This window comes from Calidris pugnax, unplaced genomic scaffold, assembly GCF_001431845.1.
Source record: "Calidris pugnax isolate Ruff unplaced genomic scaffold, ASM143184v1 scaffold11, whole genome shotgun sequence".
In the NCBI taxonomy this organism is placed as follows: domain Eukaryota; kingdom Metazoa; phylum Chordata; class Aves; order Charadriiformes; family Scolopacidae; genus Calidris; species Calidris pugnax.
Genome location: NW_015090803.1, coordinates 14,197,160 through 14,215,367, shown reverse-complemented (window position 1 = coordinate 14,215,367; position 18,208 = coordinate 14,197,160). Strand labels below are relative to the sequence as shown.

The 18,208-nt window shown below is 35.9% G+C and overlaps 1 protein-coding gene across 2 annotated transcripts in view; it reads right to left on the bottom strand.

Annotated features, from left to right (window-relative positions):
- Nucleotides 1-390: 390 nt before the first annotated feature.
- SNX13 (sorting nexin 13) overlaps nucleotides 391-18,208 on the bottom strand; it is a 72,403-nt gene continuing 54,585 nt past the window's right edge. Inside the window, exons 19-26 of one of the 2 annotated variants that reach the window (XM_014937815.1) lie at nucleotides 16,880-16,987; nucleotides 15,870-15,980; nucleotides 14,403-14,564; nucleotides 12,978-13,049; nucleotides 11,279-11,424; nucleotides 7,384-7,452; nucleotides 6,598-6,710; nucleotides 391-3,988 (exon numbers count right to left, since the gene is read on the bottom strand). In XM_014937815.1, coding sequence (XP_014793301.1) covers nucleotides 3,741-3,988; nucleotides 6,598-6,710; nucleotides 7,384-7,452; nucleotides 11,279-11,424; nucleotides 12,978-13,049; nucleotides 14,403-14,564; nucleotides 15,870-15,980; nucleotides 16,880-16,987 — 1,029 coding nt within the window. In that variant the 3' untranslated portion in view covers nucleotides 391-3,740. Of the gene's footprint in view, nucleotides 3,989-6,597; nucleotides 6,711-7,383; nucleotides 7,453-7,493; nucleotides 9,164-11,278; nucleotides 11,425-12,977; nucleotides 13,050-14,402; nucleotides 14,565-15,869; nucleotides 15,981-16,879; nucleotides 16,988-18,208 lie in introns of those variants that run through there. The other variant, XM_014937814.1, reaches the window with a different exon arrangement.

Here is an 18,208-nt window from a genome sequence, read left to right as displayed (position 1 = left end):
GCTGGAATAAATATATCAAGGGTAACAATTGTGCTCCCATGGTAGATCCAGCTGCTGCAAAAATAAACCCGGGGGGAAAAAGGCAAAGAGTAAAGAAACCCAACAATATAAAAAAAAAACCCTCCTATGCCATACAATCCCACTGTTTCTGCCTACGTCCTTTTAAAACACAGGACTCTACAAATACTGGTTGAAAATGAATGTAGAGATTAAGTTGTAAAAAGCAAAACCAGTTTAGAAACTCTATAAAAAATAATGAATGACTGTTTCATTTAAACAGCACTTCACAGCAGTATTTTTATCTTTAGTAATTTTTTTCCCCAGACTTGAGGAACATTCACACCTGCTAACAAGAAAGTTATTTTAAAAATAAACAGAGACTCATAATAATCCTGTTAATACTTTATTAGTGTAATTTTTTAGCTTTCTATTGGACAGAACATAAATGCAAATTCCAAAAAAAAAAAAACCAAAAAATAAATTCAGAGTCCTCTGCCATTCAGTAGAATTGACCATGGCAGCCTGTTCCATGTTCATTCTTTGTTACGGAAACGAGAGGAGGGGGACGGGAGGGAAAAAGCATCAATAGAACAATTAGGCACACAGCTGACACTTACTGTACAATGATATGCACAAGTAATTTATAACAGCTATATTCATGAGATGTGCTCTTCAGATTTCTCCCTTGTAATATATGAGCTTTGCTCAAACGAGCAAAGATCATTGAGAACAAGGGAATTAACAAAGAAGTAACAAATAAGACTTTTAAAACAAGTCCTTAAATAAACTAACACAACAACAGAATGCAAAATTGTTCAGCTGAGAAGACATTTTTTAACCTAGACTTCAAAATATTAAAAATTCATTTATTTTACAGTTATTCAAATACACATGCATTAAATGAAAATATTGCACAAAATTAAAATTTAGATTGTGGAATTCGTATATTTTTATTTTGGTACACATTCTGGTAGCACTTAAAATTTACTGTTTAATGCTAGCAAACACCAGCAGCACAAGCTTGAGGATGAACCAAATGAGAAATTCAATTGCTTGTTTTCTCTTAAAAATAATTAAGGCTAAAACAAGTGCATTTGTTGACAATGGCACAATTTTCAGCGGCCAGTCACAGCACCCAAAGGCCAGAAGATACACCCAGACACTTAAGGGCTGTATATTAAACATTCAGTTTTGGAGACTTTCCAGGATAATAGGCTGCATGGGTTGACAGGGTAGGTATTTTCAATCGTCAACAGGAAAACCATTTAAATAAAGATACACACAAACGCTTTTTAACAAAAGAAAATATTCATTTCTGATGATTCTTGCCAGCCAACAGGTACCACTGAATTAGGAAGCCACATTCTGTATTTAAATACAGAAGACAAAACTTCAATACATATATACATATGCACACACATATATATAAATGTGTGTATAGGTATATATATGTAATAAATTCATTAAGTAAAATGATTAATAAACATGGCATATGTTCAGTTCACATTCCTAGAGATATTATTTTATTTTTGTACAGAAATGTACCAGATAATTAAAAAAATAATCCCAAATTTGCACACGATCACTATTCTCTTGAAATTTTTCATGGTACCTACAGATAGATAAGAGGTTCCACAGATTTGACAAAACAGTATTTGAACGTCCCACTTTCATAGCGCGTAACAAATTCAGTGATTTAAAAGACACGAATCAGATTTGGTAGGATCAATGATATATTTCCTATATCGCCAAGAACAATTGCTGAACGATCTTTCATGGGGTCAGATGCCAGGTACGTCTGAGGGACCCTGACATCAGAGGAAGATCCAGGCATGTAAACAATAGGAGCTGGCTATGTTTGATTACTTCACACAGAACTCAAGAATTTTGTTAAATTCAACAGCACTTAACACGCTTCTACAAAACCTGCAGAGAGGAAGGGGGAAGGGTTCTTACATATTTACCAACTTGTCTTCCTAGGGATTATAAAAGAGAGGGATTTCATTTACAGTATTTAGTTCTGCAATAAAGAAAAAAAAAAAAACAAAAAACCAAGTGCACTTGAGCCCATGCATACTGTATGAGAATGTTAACAGTACAATATGTTCATCATTAAGTAGTATGATAAAAGGCTACATTGCATTAATAGAGTCCATGAGAAAAAATGATCTATATAGAGGCTTCAGTCAAATTAACTAGGTCCTTTGAGAGCCTTCTATCTTCTCTTAGAACGCTTTCATCAAAGGGCTGTGTTCCTCCCTCACATAAAAGGATCATTTGTTCCCATTAAGACACAAATTGCTGTAAGGATCCTTGATCAATAGCTGTATCTTACCCTCTGGTTAGCGTTCCGAAAAACCCAAACGGACTCTATAGGATTACCTTCTATTCACCCAGAGAGTGGTGCTCACACAGTAGGGGACTATGACAAAGAAAACACAAACTGAGATATGCTGTGGCCAAACAGGGTTAATCAGTTGTTACTTTATTTTTAATGGGGCAGAAATTCTTTCAATGAAACTAAAACAGATGGATGTGGGGCCTCGATGTCAAATTTTTATTAAAATTTTATACTATGCAAAAAATAAAAAAATTATTTAAAAAAATATTGTTGTTTATCTCCTTTTTATTTTCATATATACACTGAGATGCATTCAGGAATTTCCAAGTGTTTGTATATGACTAATGAAATCCTTTACCTGTGAGGAACCAACTCATTCTATTATTTTTTCCATACGAAGCTTACACACTAAAAGGTAAGGAATCTTTCATTTAAAGTAGGACATAGTCTTTTACACCCAAAAAAGGTTTGAAATTTTAATGGGGAGTTGTGTGTAAACTGTGTCTTAGTGCAATTTCCTCATCTTCTAACATGATGACTCCTTTTTGAAATAATGCACCCCCTTCCTATCACAACCCTCAGCTTGATATATGTTCAAATACAGCAATTGAACATAAATATGATGCCCCTTCTCCACTGAAGTTACATGCAAAATGTATGCCGGGTGCTATAAGAGCAAAATATGGCCCTTAATGCTACAGAATAACCAGAATAAAGGGTTTATTTCCACTGCACCTCTGCCTTTACTAAAACCCCCATTAGATCTAATGTTAGTTTATTTTTCAAAACATGAAAGATGAAGCAAACGCGGCACAAAAGCCGCATTACCTCAGCTTTTCTTTGATAAATGTACTTTTATGATGGGTCTATAACTATTTCTCCCCTCTCCTATGAACCTGCTATTCCAGAGACTGCTTTTCCTTTTAGCTCGGCCTTTACAGGAATGTGAAGAGGGCCCTGCAGAGCCTCAACAGCCACAACGCAGAACAATTCCACCTGATTCTCACACATTGCACGATCTCCCAGTGCCAAAACATCCTTGTCTTCCATCGTATCACCACAGTTGTGCTTTACTTGAACAGCCTGGCACTTTTCATTGCTGGCAAAACATCAACTCAGGAAGGGAAGGAATCAGCATTCTTTAGGTATCGGGCCAGTATTCTTCTCAATGTTGCATGAAGACGCACCAAATCATTTAAGACACACAAACCCTTCTGGTAGTGGTTGAATTACAAGTGAAGATGAGAAGATCCACAGGTCTTACAGATGCATTAATAATCTAATATGTGACACTAGAAGACTGGTGCAGAAATAACAGCATGTGAGTTTGAAGCCCCAGAGAATCTGCCCAAGTAATTAGTCCTGGACAAACGTACACCAGCTCGATAGGTTTGAAGTGTCACCTTTTCTGCAAGGAAGGCGCTTGAGTAGAATGTAGTCTCTGCTTATACCTCTGCATCTGCTTTGACCGTGAATGCAGTTTGTTGAAGAGCTCACGGAACTTATTTTGTGGAAATAGGGTTTCTAGGAACCTTTCCAGAAACACGTACACCATTCTCTTATTCAGCTGAGCGTGCTGGAACATTTCAAAGACCCGAAGAATGCCTTTCCGTGTTGTCTCGGCACCTATGATGTGCTTCAGTTCATCTACAAAAGTGAAAGTTACAAGTTTAAGCTAAGCTCTGCTTCTGTGTTAACAATAAACTTAAAATTAAGTCTCTCAAATTATGTAGCAAGTAACAGTGCCTCTATTATACATAACATGACCAACTGAAAGTTCTCTTACAGCAGAAAGGATTCCTGAAAAATTCTTTTACACTATATATTTGGAATCCAATACAGCATGATTTCATATAAAATACAGGAATATAGGTATTTCATGCACTGAACTTAAATCCTCTAGTGAAACGAAACACCATGTTGGTTCTATGAAAATTACAGTTGCAAAGTCACAATACAGGTGAAAATGTTCAGTATGTAATATTAAAAGCCTTTTAATATAAATACAGTTCATTTGTCACCATTTCTTTTCACCATTTCAACAATTGAGAAGAATACTGGCATTAATTCCAGTAACAATATATGGTAAGAACCATTAGGCTTCAATCCCAGACTCACTTACCTGGCATCACCTCCAGTAATTTGGTCTTCCCTGCCACCCTCGTTCTCATTCTAATAGCTTTGTCCCTCCGTGGAACAGTCTCTGCTAGAATGCCGTTGGGCCAAAAAGCATCTCTGTAACAAAAGCAAATCTGTCAAAATACATTAACGTTTTATCAAGGGAAAGGCTCTTTTTAATCCCTCAAAGCTATCTCAGAAAACAAATGCAAGAAAGTCATTTGCACACAACCTAATACACACTTCAAATATGAGAAAAGGGAAAAGGCAAAAAAGAAATCAAAAGCAGGTAAGAACTTCCTGAGTTCTGAGTAACTTTGAGTAAGAAGCACACGTTCTTACTTGGTTCTAAAGGGAAAAGGCAAAAAAGAAATCAAAAGCAAGTAAGAACTTTCTGAGTAAGAAGCGCACATTCTTACTCGGTTCTGTTAAAGCACAACAGAATCTCTGTTGTATCTGCCCACATGCAAAACATGTTAGCTTAGAGCTAGGGGTCTTTTTTTGTAATAATTGTTTGCCTTTTAAGGCAAGGCATGCACATGCCTCCAAGGTAAACAAGACACTTCATACAGTAAACTGATGAGATTCCTAAGGATACCCATGCTCTAGCTCTTCCAGGCTGGTTAACAAAGAACTTTTTAAGGAAGAGGTGAAAACCCAAAATTGATGTTACAATTACTTTCTCTCACTTTACACAAGTAAAAAGCAGCGTATGGTCCAACTGGAATTCTGTACTAATAATACAGAATAGTATTATTCTGTAATATAATAATAATTTCCTCACATAAAAAGAACAGGAAGGATACAAAGATTTTAGACATCAATTGGCAAGGACTTTATATTTAACATCTCTGATAAAAGACATACCTGAAGCGTTTCACCGCATCAGCTACTTGCTCAGGAGATGTCATCCAATCAACATGATCAACTATTTTTCTAAAATCAAAGCAACAAGTCTCTCGCATTTAATTTTTTAAAAAGAAAACAAATAAGTATAGCATTTTAAAGAGCACTTTAGAGCAAATGGAGTGTAATTTCAGCCTTCCGCAAGCAGGTTCTATAAAACTGCACACTAGGAAGGCAAACACTGATTCTCAAGATAAAAATCTATGCTCACTGAGCTCTCCTAATGCTAAGGCCATTTTATTTTTGAGTAAATGTAGGATGACTAAGCAGGCTGGAAAATTGATATTGCATCTCCCATCAGCATTAGATAAATGTTCTGCTTGTAGAGTGCTCCTCTTCATGAAGCACTCCAAGTTCTGTTTCTGTAAGCAAAGAACCTACTTAAAATCTCAAATTGCCATCCTTATTATGCAGTTACTTCATAATCTTTAACAGGGGATAGAGACTAATCATAAACTTTGACCTTGATTCATCAACACATACACACAGCTCAATAGCCAGATCCAGTATGTTTACAGAAACGATACAGGCATCTGGGTATGACCCAGGTTAATTTCCCTAAATGGAATTTGAATTTAGTTTTCAAAACAGGAAAACACAATTTTGCTGCAGAATGCCATTAAACCCCAAGAATCTGCTAGTAGAAGGTATCATTGCTGAACCTGAGGAAGCTGGAAATGAGCGTGCTGGAACATTTCAAAGACCCGAAGAATGCCTTTCCGTGTTGTCTCGGCACCTATGATGTGCTTCAGTTCATCTACAAAAGTGAAAGTTACAAGTTTAAGCTAAGCTCTGCTTCTGTGTTAACAATAAACTTAAAATTAAGTCTCTCAAATTATGTAGCAAGTAACAGTGCCTCTATTATACATAACATGACCAACTGAAAGTTCTCTTACAGCAGAAAGGATTCCTGAAAAATTCTTTTACACTATATATTTGGAATCCAATACAGCATGATTTCATATAAAATACAGGAATATAGGTATTTCATGCACTGAACTTAAATCCTCTAGTGAAACGAAACACCATGTTGGTTCTATGAAAATTACAGTTGCAAAGTCACAATACAGGTGAAAATGTTCAGTATGTAATATTAAAAGCCTTTTAATATAAATACAGTTCATTTGTCACCATTTCTTTTCACCATTTCAACAATTGAGAAGAATACTGGCATTAATTCCAGTAACAATATATGGTAAGAACCATTAGGCTTCAATCCCAGACTCACTTACCTGGCATCACCTCCAGTAATTTGGTCTTCCCTGCCACCCTCGTTCTCATTCTAATAGCTTTGTCCCTCCGTGGAACAGTCTCTGCTAGAATGCCGTTGGGCCAAAAAGCATCTCTGTAACAAAAGCAAATCTGTCAAAATACATTAACGTTTTATCAAGGGAAAGGCTCTTTTTAATCCCTCAAAGCTATCTCAGAAAACAAATGCAAGAAAGTCATTTGCACACAACCTAATACACACTTCAAATATGAGAAAAGGGAAAAGGCAAAAAAGAAATCAAAAGCAGGTAAGAACTTCCTGAGTTCTGAGTAACTTTGAGTAAGAAGCACACGTTCTTACTTGGTTCTATTAAAGCACAACAGAATCTCTGTTGTATCTGCCCACATGCAAAACATGTTAGCTTAGAGCTAGGGGTCTTTTTTTGTAATAATTGTTTGCCTTTTAAGGCAAGGCATGCACATGCCTCCAAGGTAAACAAGACACTTCACACAGTAAACTGATGAGATTCCTAGGGATACCCATGCTCTAGCTCTTCCAGGCTGGTTAACAAAGAACTTTTTAAGGAAGAGGTGAAAACCCAAAATTGATGTTACAATTACTTTCTCTCACTTTACACAAGTAAAAAGCAGTGTATGGTCCAACTGGAGTTCTGTATTAATAGTACAGAATAGTATTATTACTATTAGCAATAATAATTTCCCCACATAAAAAGAACAGGAAGGATACAAAGATTTTAGACATCAATTGGCAAGAATTTCGTATTTAACATCTCTGATAAAAGACATACCTGAAGCGTTTCACCGCATCAGCTACTTGCTCAGGAGATGTCATCCAATCAACATGATCAACTATTTTTCTAAAATCAAAGCAACAAGTCTCTCGCATTTAATTTTTTAAAAAGAAAACAAATAAGTATAGCATTTTAAAGAGCACTCTAGAGCAAATGGAGTGTAATTTCAGCCTTCCGCAAGCAGGTTCTATAAAACTGCACACTAGGAAGGCAAACACTGATTCTCAAGATAAAAATCTATGCTCACTGAGCTCTCCTAATGCTAAGGCCATTTTATTTTTGAGTAAATGTAGGATGACTAAGCAGGCTGGAAAATTGATATTGCATCTCCCATCAGCATTAGATAAATGTTCTGCTTGTAGAGTGCTCCTCTTCATGAAGCACTCCAAGTTCTGTTTCTGTAAGCAAAGAACCTACTTAAAATCTCAAATTGCCATCCTTATTATGCAGTTACTTCATAATCTTTAACAGGGGATAGAGACTAATCATAAACTTTGACCTTGATTCATCAACACATACACACAGCTCAATAGCCAGATCCAGTATGTTTACAGAAACGATACAGGCATCTGGGTATGACCCAGGTTAATTTCCCTAAATGGAATTTGAATTTAGTTTTCAAAACAGGAAAACACAATTTTGCTGCAGAATGCCATTAAACCCCAAGAATCTGCTAGGAGAAGGTATGATTGCTGAACCTGAGGAAGCTGGGAGTATCTGGAATAGCTTTAAATGCAGAAGCAAAATAGCTTCACACACATCTCTGCAGTAAGAAAGCAGCTGCCTCTACACAAACTCAGCGAGTTATACTACAATTTGTTGAAGAGGGCAGCATGTTTTTGGAAGCACAGGTCTCAAGGTAACTGTCACCCAGCCCCAAGGAATTATTTCAAAAACACCCAGTGCTATTATTAATACAGGGCTGCATCACTACCCATACAATAAGAACTGTCTATAAGTTTAACTGTACTGGTGAAAACATCAAAAATATACTTGAGAAGGGTAATAAAACCCAATGATATAGTGAGGAATGTCCTGAAAAAAATAATAGGAATTAACAGGAAGCTACTTCTCACCTGCCAAAAATTAAGACTTTTGATTCATTGGGATTTAGTGCCAATCCTTTCTAGAGATTTTTTTTGGTTATATTTTTCTTGACATCTCAGAAACAAATTATTAGAAGGGAAAGCCTCGAATCAGTAGATTTCTAAGCTGAGGGCAAGAAACATTACTTATTTCGCACTACTAATTTGCTTTGCATTTGCATGAAAAAGGATATATGCAAATTACTGAGAACATGGGTGGCAGAATGGACCCCATTACAGTCCCTCCCCTCCGCCCCGACTCAATTTTGTGAGAGCAAAAACTTAACATGGCAACTCAGTACAGTTCACATAATTTGACAGTGCCAGAGTATCATCTGTGGCACCAGACAGATGTAAATACAAATAGTGCAGAAAGTAATAAATAGTATTAACAACCAAAGACAGGGCAAAAAGCATAGACATCATCAGTAGTTAGTTACATTCACAGAAATGTGAAATTCTGTTAACATTTGAAAGCTCTTTTGGAAGTCCTCTGGCATGTAAGAGTTACAGCAATTTGTATTTCAGCAATGCTTTGTGTTTTATGTCCATTTTACACCACATTTTACTTGGTTTATTGATTCTCTTCAAAAAAGATCTCTACCACGGTATATAGTAATATCAAAAAAGATTTATAGACACAGCCCCCATGGTATCACTCACATAATTGCTCTACATAAGAAAAGCTGTACCTATTAATTGTGTCACCATATGTTGCTCTAATAAGTTGCTGAAGCAGATTTTTTATATTTCTTCTTAACCACTGATTTCTTTCCTTTAAATCAAAGACTTCATCCATAAGGAGGAGCATTACTCTTAGTGGAATATTGTCATCCACCTGATCAAGAGAGCAAGAGTATAATCAGTATAAATAAAAACTCTTATTTCAAGAAAGCTACAGTTTTAGTAGCTACTTCAGAGCTCAAGTATTTCAGCACCAGAACAATGTCACAAAGACGGATAGTGTACACTTGTAGTAACTGTCCACTTTCTTCAAATACTAAAATTTGAGGGAGAGTCTACTAAATTCTGTAGTATGAAAGTATTAGATTTCCATCTTAGTTATTAATGTTTCTCTTATAGAGACAACAGCAGCTTCTCATGGCTTGCTTACATACCAAAATACAAGCCTACATATTGTGAAACTGTGGCATAAAAAGACAGCATCCGGAGTTACAGTTGTACTGCACAAGAGACCACAAATATTTAGCTCAAATACAATAAATGAACTTGATATTTTGACTATTTTTTGTCTGATTGAGTGACTGTAAGTTGTGAACAATGCATCTGAAAAGAGCAGTTGAAAGCTGAAAGGTTTTAAAACATTTGATATCTGCCTTTCAGAAACAGTTGGTATATTAATTTAGAGAAGCTATCAAGAATTGTAGCTTCTATTCATTTTACACCAGGTTAGTGAAATATTTGCAGAGAAGCTGCTCATATACCTGTATGATATTATTTGGTTTTGGCTGTGCAAAACAGAAGCCCCGGGAGTATTAAAGATACAAATTTGTAATTACAAATATACAGATGCAGTTTGATATAGTGAAAAATAATAGGGAAAAAGAAAACCCAGAAGAACTCAAGGCTATGCTATTCGAGCAAAAATACATCTACTAAGCCATCATAGCAGTAATGCACAGGAAGACAAACTGGAATGCTTTGATGTGACCAAAAAACCCAAAACGTGAAGGGCAGAACAGGTGCAGGTTTATGACCATAGCAAATTGCATATAATCACTGCTAATCTTATGGCCTTTCTGTCCTACTTAGAGATAAAAGTTTTTTTCCCAATTGTTTTCACATATATGATCAATGTTTCAATCAAAACAATAGCCAAATACCAAAGCTTATGATAACACCAAGAGCTTAAACTTCACTTTCAGGTTTCTAACATTACCACTTTAGACGTTTTAAGTATCCACATACTAAAAGATTACTATTTAGGAAAACATTCTGAAGGCTTTTTTCCCCTAAAAACATAGCAAACTACTTCTGATCCATTAAACAAATTCCCCCTAAAAGGTCATATCAGAAATCAGAATCCATAAAATGACAAAGGAAATGATGCTAGTAGTCTGGCATTATACTATCTTTGAAGAGAAAGAAATTGGAAAGAGGAGGGAAAACAAAATAAAAACCCTGCCCACAAAACAGAGAAGTATCAGCATCTACACTCTTAAATTATTGCACTGTTATGCAAACCATTTCAGTACTAACAAAGATATTAATTTTAGAAGGAAGGATGTAAGTTTCTTTTTAAAAAGTTAAAAACCGTTTATAAGTATAATGTTATAATATCAGAAAACAATAAATATGTCGTGTAACATAAGTAACTCAATAATTTGGTTTTAGAAGAGTGAGCTTTGAAAGGGCAAACATCAGACTCACATTGTCATCAATTGGTGCTGCAACACGGCAATGATCAGGATCTGAATAGGTTTTCTGGATCAAAGGAGGCACCTACAATGAAAAAAAAGGTAATGTTTATGAAGTAAAAAATAATTTAGAACAACAGTCAGATCAATTTTCATAATCAATTTGGTTATGAAAATGAAAACCAAACATTGGTCAAAAGACGTTTGCATCCTACTGCAGATAAATATACAGTAACCCTTTCATCTGCCAACAAACCAAAACTGTAGGGATTCTCCTGCAGCTATCAAAGTTATCAACACCTTTAAGACAATCCACATCTACTTTCCCAAGTCCCTAATGCTTCAACTGAAAAACACCTAGGAATTCATATGGGACCGATATGTCTTCTGGTATTTCCTCTAAGGTCCTGCCTAGAAGAAAAGCTGTACCTATTAATTGTGTCACCATATGTTGCTCTAATAAGTTGCTGAAGCAGATTTTTTATATTTCTTCTTAACCACTGATTTCTTTCCTTTAAATCAAAGACTTCATCCATAAGGAGGAGCATTACTCTTAGTGGAATATTGTCATCCACCTGATCAAGAGAGCAAGAGTATAATCAGTATAAATAAAAACTCTTATTTCAAGAAAGCTACAGTTTTAGTAGCTACTTCAGAGCTCAAGTATTTCAGCACCAGAACAATGTCACAAAGACGGATAGTGTACACTTGTAGTAACTGTCCACTTTCTTCAAATACTACAATTTGAGGGAGAGTTTACTAAATTCTGTAGTATGAAAGTATTAGATTTTCATCTTGGTTATTAATGTTTCTCTTACAGAGACAACTGCAGCTTCTCATGGCTTGCTTATATACTAAAAGACAAGCCTACATATTGTGAAGCTGTGGCATAAAACGACAGTATTTGGAGTTACAGCTGTATTGCACAAGAGCCCATAAATATTTAGCTCAAATACAATAAATGAACTTGATATTTTGATTATTTTTCATCTGATTGAATGCCTGTAAGTTTTGAACAATGCATCTGAAAAGAGCAGTTGAAAGCTGAAAGGTTTTAAAACATTTGATATCTGCCTTTCAGAAACAGTTGGTATATTAATTTAGAGAAGCTATCAAGAATTGTAGCTTCTATTCATTTTACACCAGGTTAGTGAAATATTTGCAGAGAAGCTGCTCATATACCTGTATGATATTATTTGGTTTTGGCTGTGCAAAACAGAAGCCCCGGGAGTATTAAAGATACAAATTTGTAATTACAAATATACAGATGCAGTTTGATATAGTGAAAAATAATAGGGAAAAAGAAAACCCAGAAGAACTCAAGGCTATGCTATTCGAGCAAAAATACATCTACTAAGCCATCATAGCAGTAATGCACAGGAAGACAAACTGGAATGCTTTGATGTGACCAAAAAACCCAAAACGTGAAGGGCAGAACAGGTGCAGGTTTATGACCATAGCAAATTGCATATAATCACTGCTAATCTTATGGCCTTTCTGTCCTACTTAGAGATAAAAGTTTTTTTCCCAATTGTTTTCACATATATGATCAATGTTTCAATCAAAACAATAGCCAAATACCAAAGCTTATGATAACACCAAGAGCTTAAACTTCACTTTCAGGTTTCTAACATTACCACTTTAGACGTTTTAAGTATCCACATACTAAAAGATTACTATTTAGGAAAACATTCTGAAGGCTTTTTTCCCCTAAAAACATAGCAAACTACTTCTGATCCATTAAACAAATTCCCCCTAAAAGGTCATATCAGAAATCAGAATCCATAAAATGACAAAGGAAATGATGCTAGTAGTCTGGCATTATACTATCTTTGAAGAGAAAGAAATTGGAAAGAGGAGGGAAAACAAAATAAAAACCCTGCCCACAAAACAGAGAAGTATCAGCATCTACACTCTTAAATTATTGCACTGTTATGCAAACCATTTCAGTACTAACAAAGATATTAATTTTAGAAGGAAGGATGTAAGTTTCTTTTTAAAAAGTTAAAAACCGTTTATAAGTATAATGTTATAATATCAGAAAACAATAAATATGTCGTGTAACATAAGTAACTCAATAATTTGGTTTTAGAAGAGTGAGCTTTGAAAGGGCAAACATCAGACTCACATTGTCATCAATTGGTGCTGCAACACGGCAATGATCAGGATCTGAATAGGTTTTCTGGATCAAAGGAGGCACCTACAATGAAAAAAAGGTAATGTTTATGAAGTAAAAAATACTTTAGAACTACAGTAAGTCAGATCAATTTTCATAATCAATTTGGTTATGAAAATGAAAACCAAACATTGGTCAAAAGACGTTTGCATCCTACTGCAGATAAATATACAGTAACCCTTTCATCTGCCAACAAACCAAAACTGTAGGGATTCTCCTGCAGCTATCAAAGTTATCAACACCTTTAAGACAATCCACATCTACTTTCCCAAGTCCCTAATGCTTCAACTGAAAAACACCTAGGAATTCATATGGGACCGATATGTCTTCTGGTATTTCCTCTAAGGTCCTGCCTAGCTACAGACTTCCCAGTGAGTCAAACTGCAGATATATTGTTACTGACACACCGGGGAAGTTACTGGCAAAGAGAAAGCCCAGACCCAACCATTTTAACTCACAAGAGATTAAAAAAAAAAAACACCAAAACAAAAACCAAACAACAAACCCAAAACAAATAAAAAACCCACCCAAACAAAAACACCCACCACAAAAAAGACCCACAACAAAACCCTGCACACCACAGGTTTATTATTCCGTTTCATAATTAACTCCTCCTGGTTGCTGTTCTACACCTGCCACAGGTAACCGTTTTGGTAACAGAAACTGGAACACCCCCTGAAGACAGACCTTACAGCTACACACAGAAAGAGGAAGCTGAGGGAAAGGAAGGTAAAACAGACATGTCAGGAAGATGACTACCTTCATAGGACTTCTAGATAGAATGTCATGCCACCATTCCTCACCTCTAAGGTACTACATTTTAGGAACACAGGAGATGAGGAAAGATAGCCCGACAGTCAGAAAGAAAATTTAATTAAAAACAGAATTCAGCATGGAATAAGCAGAAAAGAAGCTATCTCCTTATTCTAAGCTTCATAATATGCATTTTTTCTCTAATGAAAGCATATGCAGCAAACTAGCTTTATGAGAATGAGCTATCTCCTTATTCTAAGCTTCATAATATACGTTTTTTTCTCTAATGAGAGCAGATGCAGCTAACTAGCTTTATGAGAATAGGTGGTAAAAAGCTAAGAAAATTAGTGACACTCATTCTTCTCAAATGGCTGCATGGAATTAAGTGAGGAAGGATCACTGTAACAGTCTGTTGATGCCATCTTAAAACATGTTACTCAATAGCAAAGAGAACTCCATGTTTGTAATATAATGACTGCTGAACCTTATTAAAAGGGTACAGGTATAAAAGATTGCTTTCCTGTCTAACACTTGACTCTTCATTATAGTATACAACATAAGTGAGTCAATAGCTAATCTCCTATTCATTCACTACGAGGTATTAACTGCCAAATATTTTCTTACCTTGAAAAATGATTGCTTTATGTCTTGTCCCAATCTCTCTGACATTTTACCCATGTTGTCTGACATTTTAGTCATTCCCTCTGCCAGGCTGTCAGGGAGAGCCTTGACTGCGTTTGATACATTTCTCATAGAGTTACGCAGTGGGTTTACAAATGTGTCCATCTGAAGGGGAAGATGTTTAACCACAATTGTATAATCTATGAGGACACCAGGATATTAACACACTATGAGAAGTATCACACTGCTCCAGAGAACAATAATATAAAGAACAACTCAAATTGCTTTATTTCAATACGGAATGCAGAATAAAGTTTGAGCTTCACTTTCATTTATTTTTCTCGTTTCTTACAGCCCTACTGTAACTATTCACATCTTTCAGCAGATCTTTTTCCTGAGTCATTTTCATTTCTCATCCCTCAGCTTTTTTTAGCTTGAATTTATTTTCCTTTTCTTCTTCATTCAATGCCATTTCTCCCTTCCAAGCTTCCTACTTCCAGATGTTTCACTTCTGCTTTCAACTCTTCATCTTTGAAACATGCCTCTTAAACAGCACTGGAGTAATATCCTTTAGTATCATGGCAAATATAATTAAAACCATAAAGTAGCTCCATAGAAACTGTTACAATTTCTCTTTCAGTATAGACTCCAAATCCAGTCCAGAGGCACAAATACTAGTGTGATGTCCTTAAAAATTAAGTTTATGAAGAATACGATACGCTGGAAACCAAATCTCACTCAGTCATTACATAAACCTTGATAAATATTTAACTGTTTCACTGTTAAATATTTGAGGAATACAGGCAGAACAACAACTTAAAGTGACAGTACAGTTAGAAATCCTTTTTATAACAAATTCACTCAAAGTTTAGGAATAGTTCTATTTGCAAAGCAGATGCCCACAAACTGGTCAACTGAAGAAAGAACCACTTTGTCTGAAGAGAGCTCTGGAGGCTTAACAGAAAGGACACACAGCTCAGAGCTCCCAATTCTACCATTGACTCCAAATGGTCACAAGGGCTCAATACAGAACGGCTGCTTTGGAAGGGGAAAGGCATTTTGTCTTTTGGGCCGAAGAGTGGAGAGCACGGTAATATCAGCAAATACAGAGTAAAGAACTGAAACAAGAAATCAGAAGGAATGAGACTACAAAAAAAAAAATAATCACAGATGTCTGACAGAAAGTAATTTGGGAGGAACACACTGTTAAAGCAGTTGTGGTGCAACACACTGGCTGATTTGAAAATTTTATTTCCTTGCCATACAAATAAATGTACCTGTTATCAAACAAGTAAATTTTTAGTTCCTTGTATCCTCAGATGCTTTGCCACTCACAAAGCATTAAAGCAACTCACAAATTGTTTTGAAAGTGCTATATAGCTGTTTAATACCAGTTCAACATCTCTGTTTAATGTAATCACTGCACTAATGAATGCTTTGAAGTTCCCTGTCAGTGAAAAATGTTCTTACCTTCCGTGCAAAATCCCCCTTCCCTTTGCTGTAGGCTTTGTTCTCCAGGAAGTCATACACATAATGGGCCAGAGCTGGAGAAGCCTTCATCATTTCAGGATTTAACAAGAGCTGAGTGAAATAATTTTTAAAAGGTGCTTTTTAGTAAATAATTAAAAAGTCCATACCATTCAGTTTATTAAAAGTTTACCACCCACAAAGACACCACATCTTGCAAAATATTTTGTCGTTCATTCTCTAAATTTTATTGCAACGTTACACTCTTCTCAAGATGGAAACAACATGCTTCTTGGTAATTGCCATAATTTTAACTAGTATGTTAATTATAGCATCTCACAGAAAAATACACACCTTTATGACCACTCGCACGAGTTCTAGAACTCTAAGAAGAAAATAGCTGTGACTGAAAAAATATTGCTATTAAAAATGGGACACGTATCTCACAAAGGAAAAAATATTGACAGTCTAAGCAGAACAATCAGATTTCACAATGTTTTATTCATCTTCATTATTTTTTATTAACATGTCCATTGAGTTGGTCAACATATTTTAGTGCTAAATGACCAGAAAGTCCCTATGAAGTAGGACAACTGAATTTCTTTAGTTGGGCTGATAGAGGTGTGATCTGACAGGAGAAGCTGTTGTGGTTGCACTACTCCACCGCAGTGGGTGCCAGGCCAACCCTTGTGCAACAGCACAAGAGAAAGTAACCACAAACATGAACGTCACGGAAGAAAGTGAAGCAGCACAGAGCTCAAAGCCAGCACAGCTGGAACCTCACCAGCTCAGGGGAGCTGGGACAGAACCACTTGAGAATAAACCAAAACAGCAACAAAAAAAAAAAAAAGCAACCTTACAGATGATACAAATTTCTTATGGTATGCTATTTAGGGTTGCATACCACCTACAACACAGCTTTTTTTTACCTTATTTTTTTTAAATTAAATTTTTCTACCTCTGAAAAAAGAATTCCAACCTAAAACATAACCATAAAAGCCAGAATTGCTTACCTGCAAGTATGCATTTAAATCTTTTTTCCTTTTTTCCAAAAACTCTCTGTCCATATTGTTAAATGTCTTCTTGCCAGGAAGTTTTAGTATATTTGCAAGGTTTTCAAACTAGAAAAAAAAGAAGATTTTTTTGTTCTGTTTAAAAAGAGTTTTATATCATCATATAAGCTCAGCAATGACAGGGTCATTACATTCACCCGTTCTTATTGACCATGTAACACCTGTTAAATAATTTCTGCATCAAGCCCATAACTCAGATTCCTTGTAGAAGCCAAAATGAAAGGTAGGTCATCGAGAACAAATGCACAAAAAATCTCAGAAGACTGTCAAGGCCAAAATTTAATTTCTGAACACATACATGATACTCACTTTTGAAATACAGACTAGTAACCTGTGCAAATTATTTTTTATCATCACACCTGCTCAAAAAGATGTAGGCTCAAGATTTATCATTATTATTTGTGCAGAAGTCAGTAGGTTTATGAGACTACATCAAGAGAAGTTGCAAGACTTTCTAAAACATCTTCCCTTTCCTCTCCTGATCAAACCTACTAAGGAAATAAGTTTTTGCCCCATAGTATGATAATATATGTGCTACATATCATATATTATCATACCACACTTGATATGCCTCATCACCTGTGCCTTTTCTCCAGGTAATGGCAGTGATTGGCATCAGTTGACGACTCCCCTGCAACAGGGAAAGAAGAGTCCCTAACACTTAAGAAGGTTGAACACACCTGCTATAATGGACAAAATTAAGAAAGTGACATGGATAAAACTCAAAGAATCAGGATTATCTACATATAGAATCCAGACTTCCAGTAAATAATAATATTCTAAAGGGAGTAAAGATAGAAAGGTATGTTATCTAGGCTTTAAGAAACAATCTGGAAAAATGTATCCTTTTCTCTCCAGAGAGGACCACAAAAATCAGAGATTTAATGAGAGAGAGATTCCATTCAGTGGAAAGACAAGGTGTCTTTTTGCAAAGACACCATTAAACTCTGGAAGGTTAAAAAGCTCATAAAGTTTATGGCCTGAGGAAGCACTGAAGAACACAAACAGAAACACAGAAAGTTCCATCTCAACATGAGGAAAACCTTCTTTGAGGGTGTCAGAGCACTGGAACAGGCTGCCCAGAGAGGAGGTGAAGTGTCCTTCTCCAGAGATACTCAGAACCTGCTCGGACATGATCCTGTCCAGCCTCCTCGAGGTGGACCTGCTCTGGCAGGGGGGTTGGACTAGATGATTTCCAGAGATCCTTTCCAACCCCGTATCATTCTCTGCTTCTGTGACTTCCAACTTTACAGATCCCATTCCCTTGCT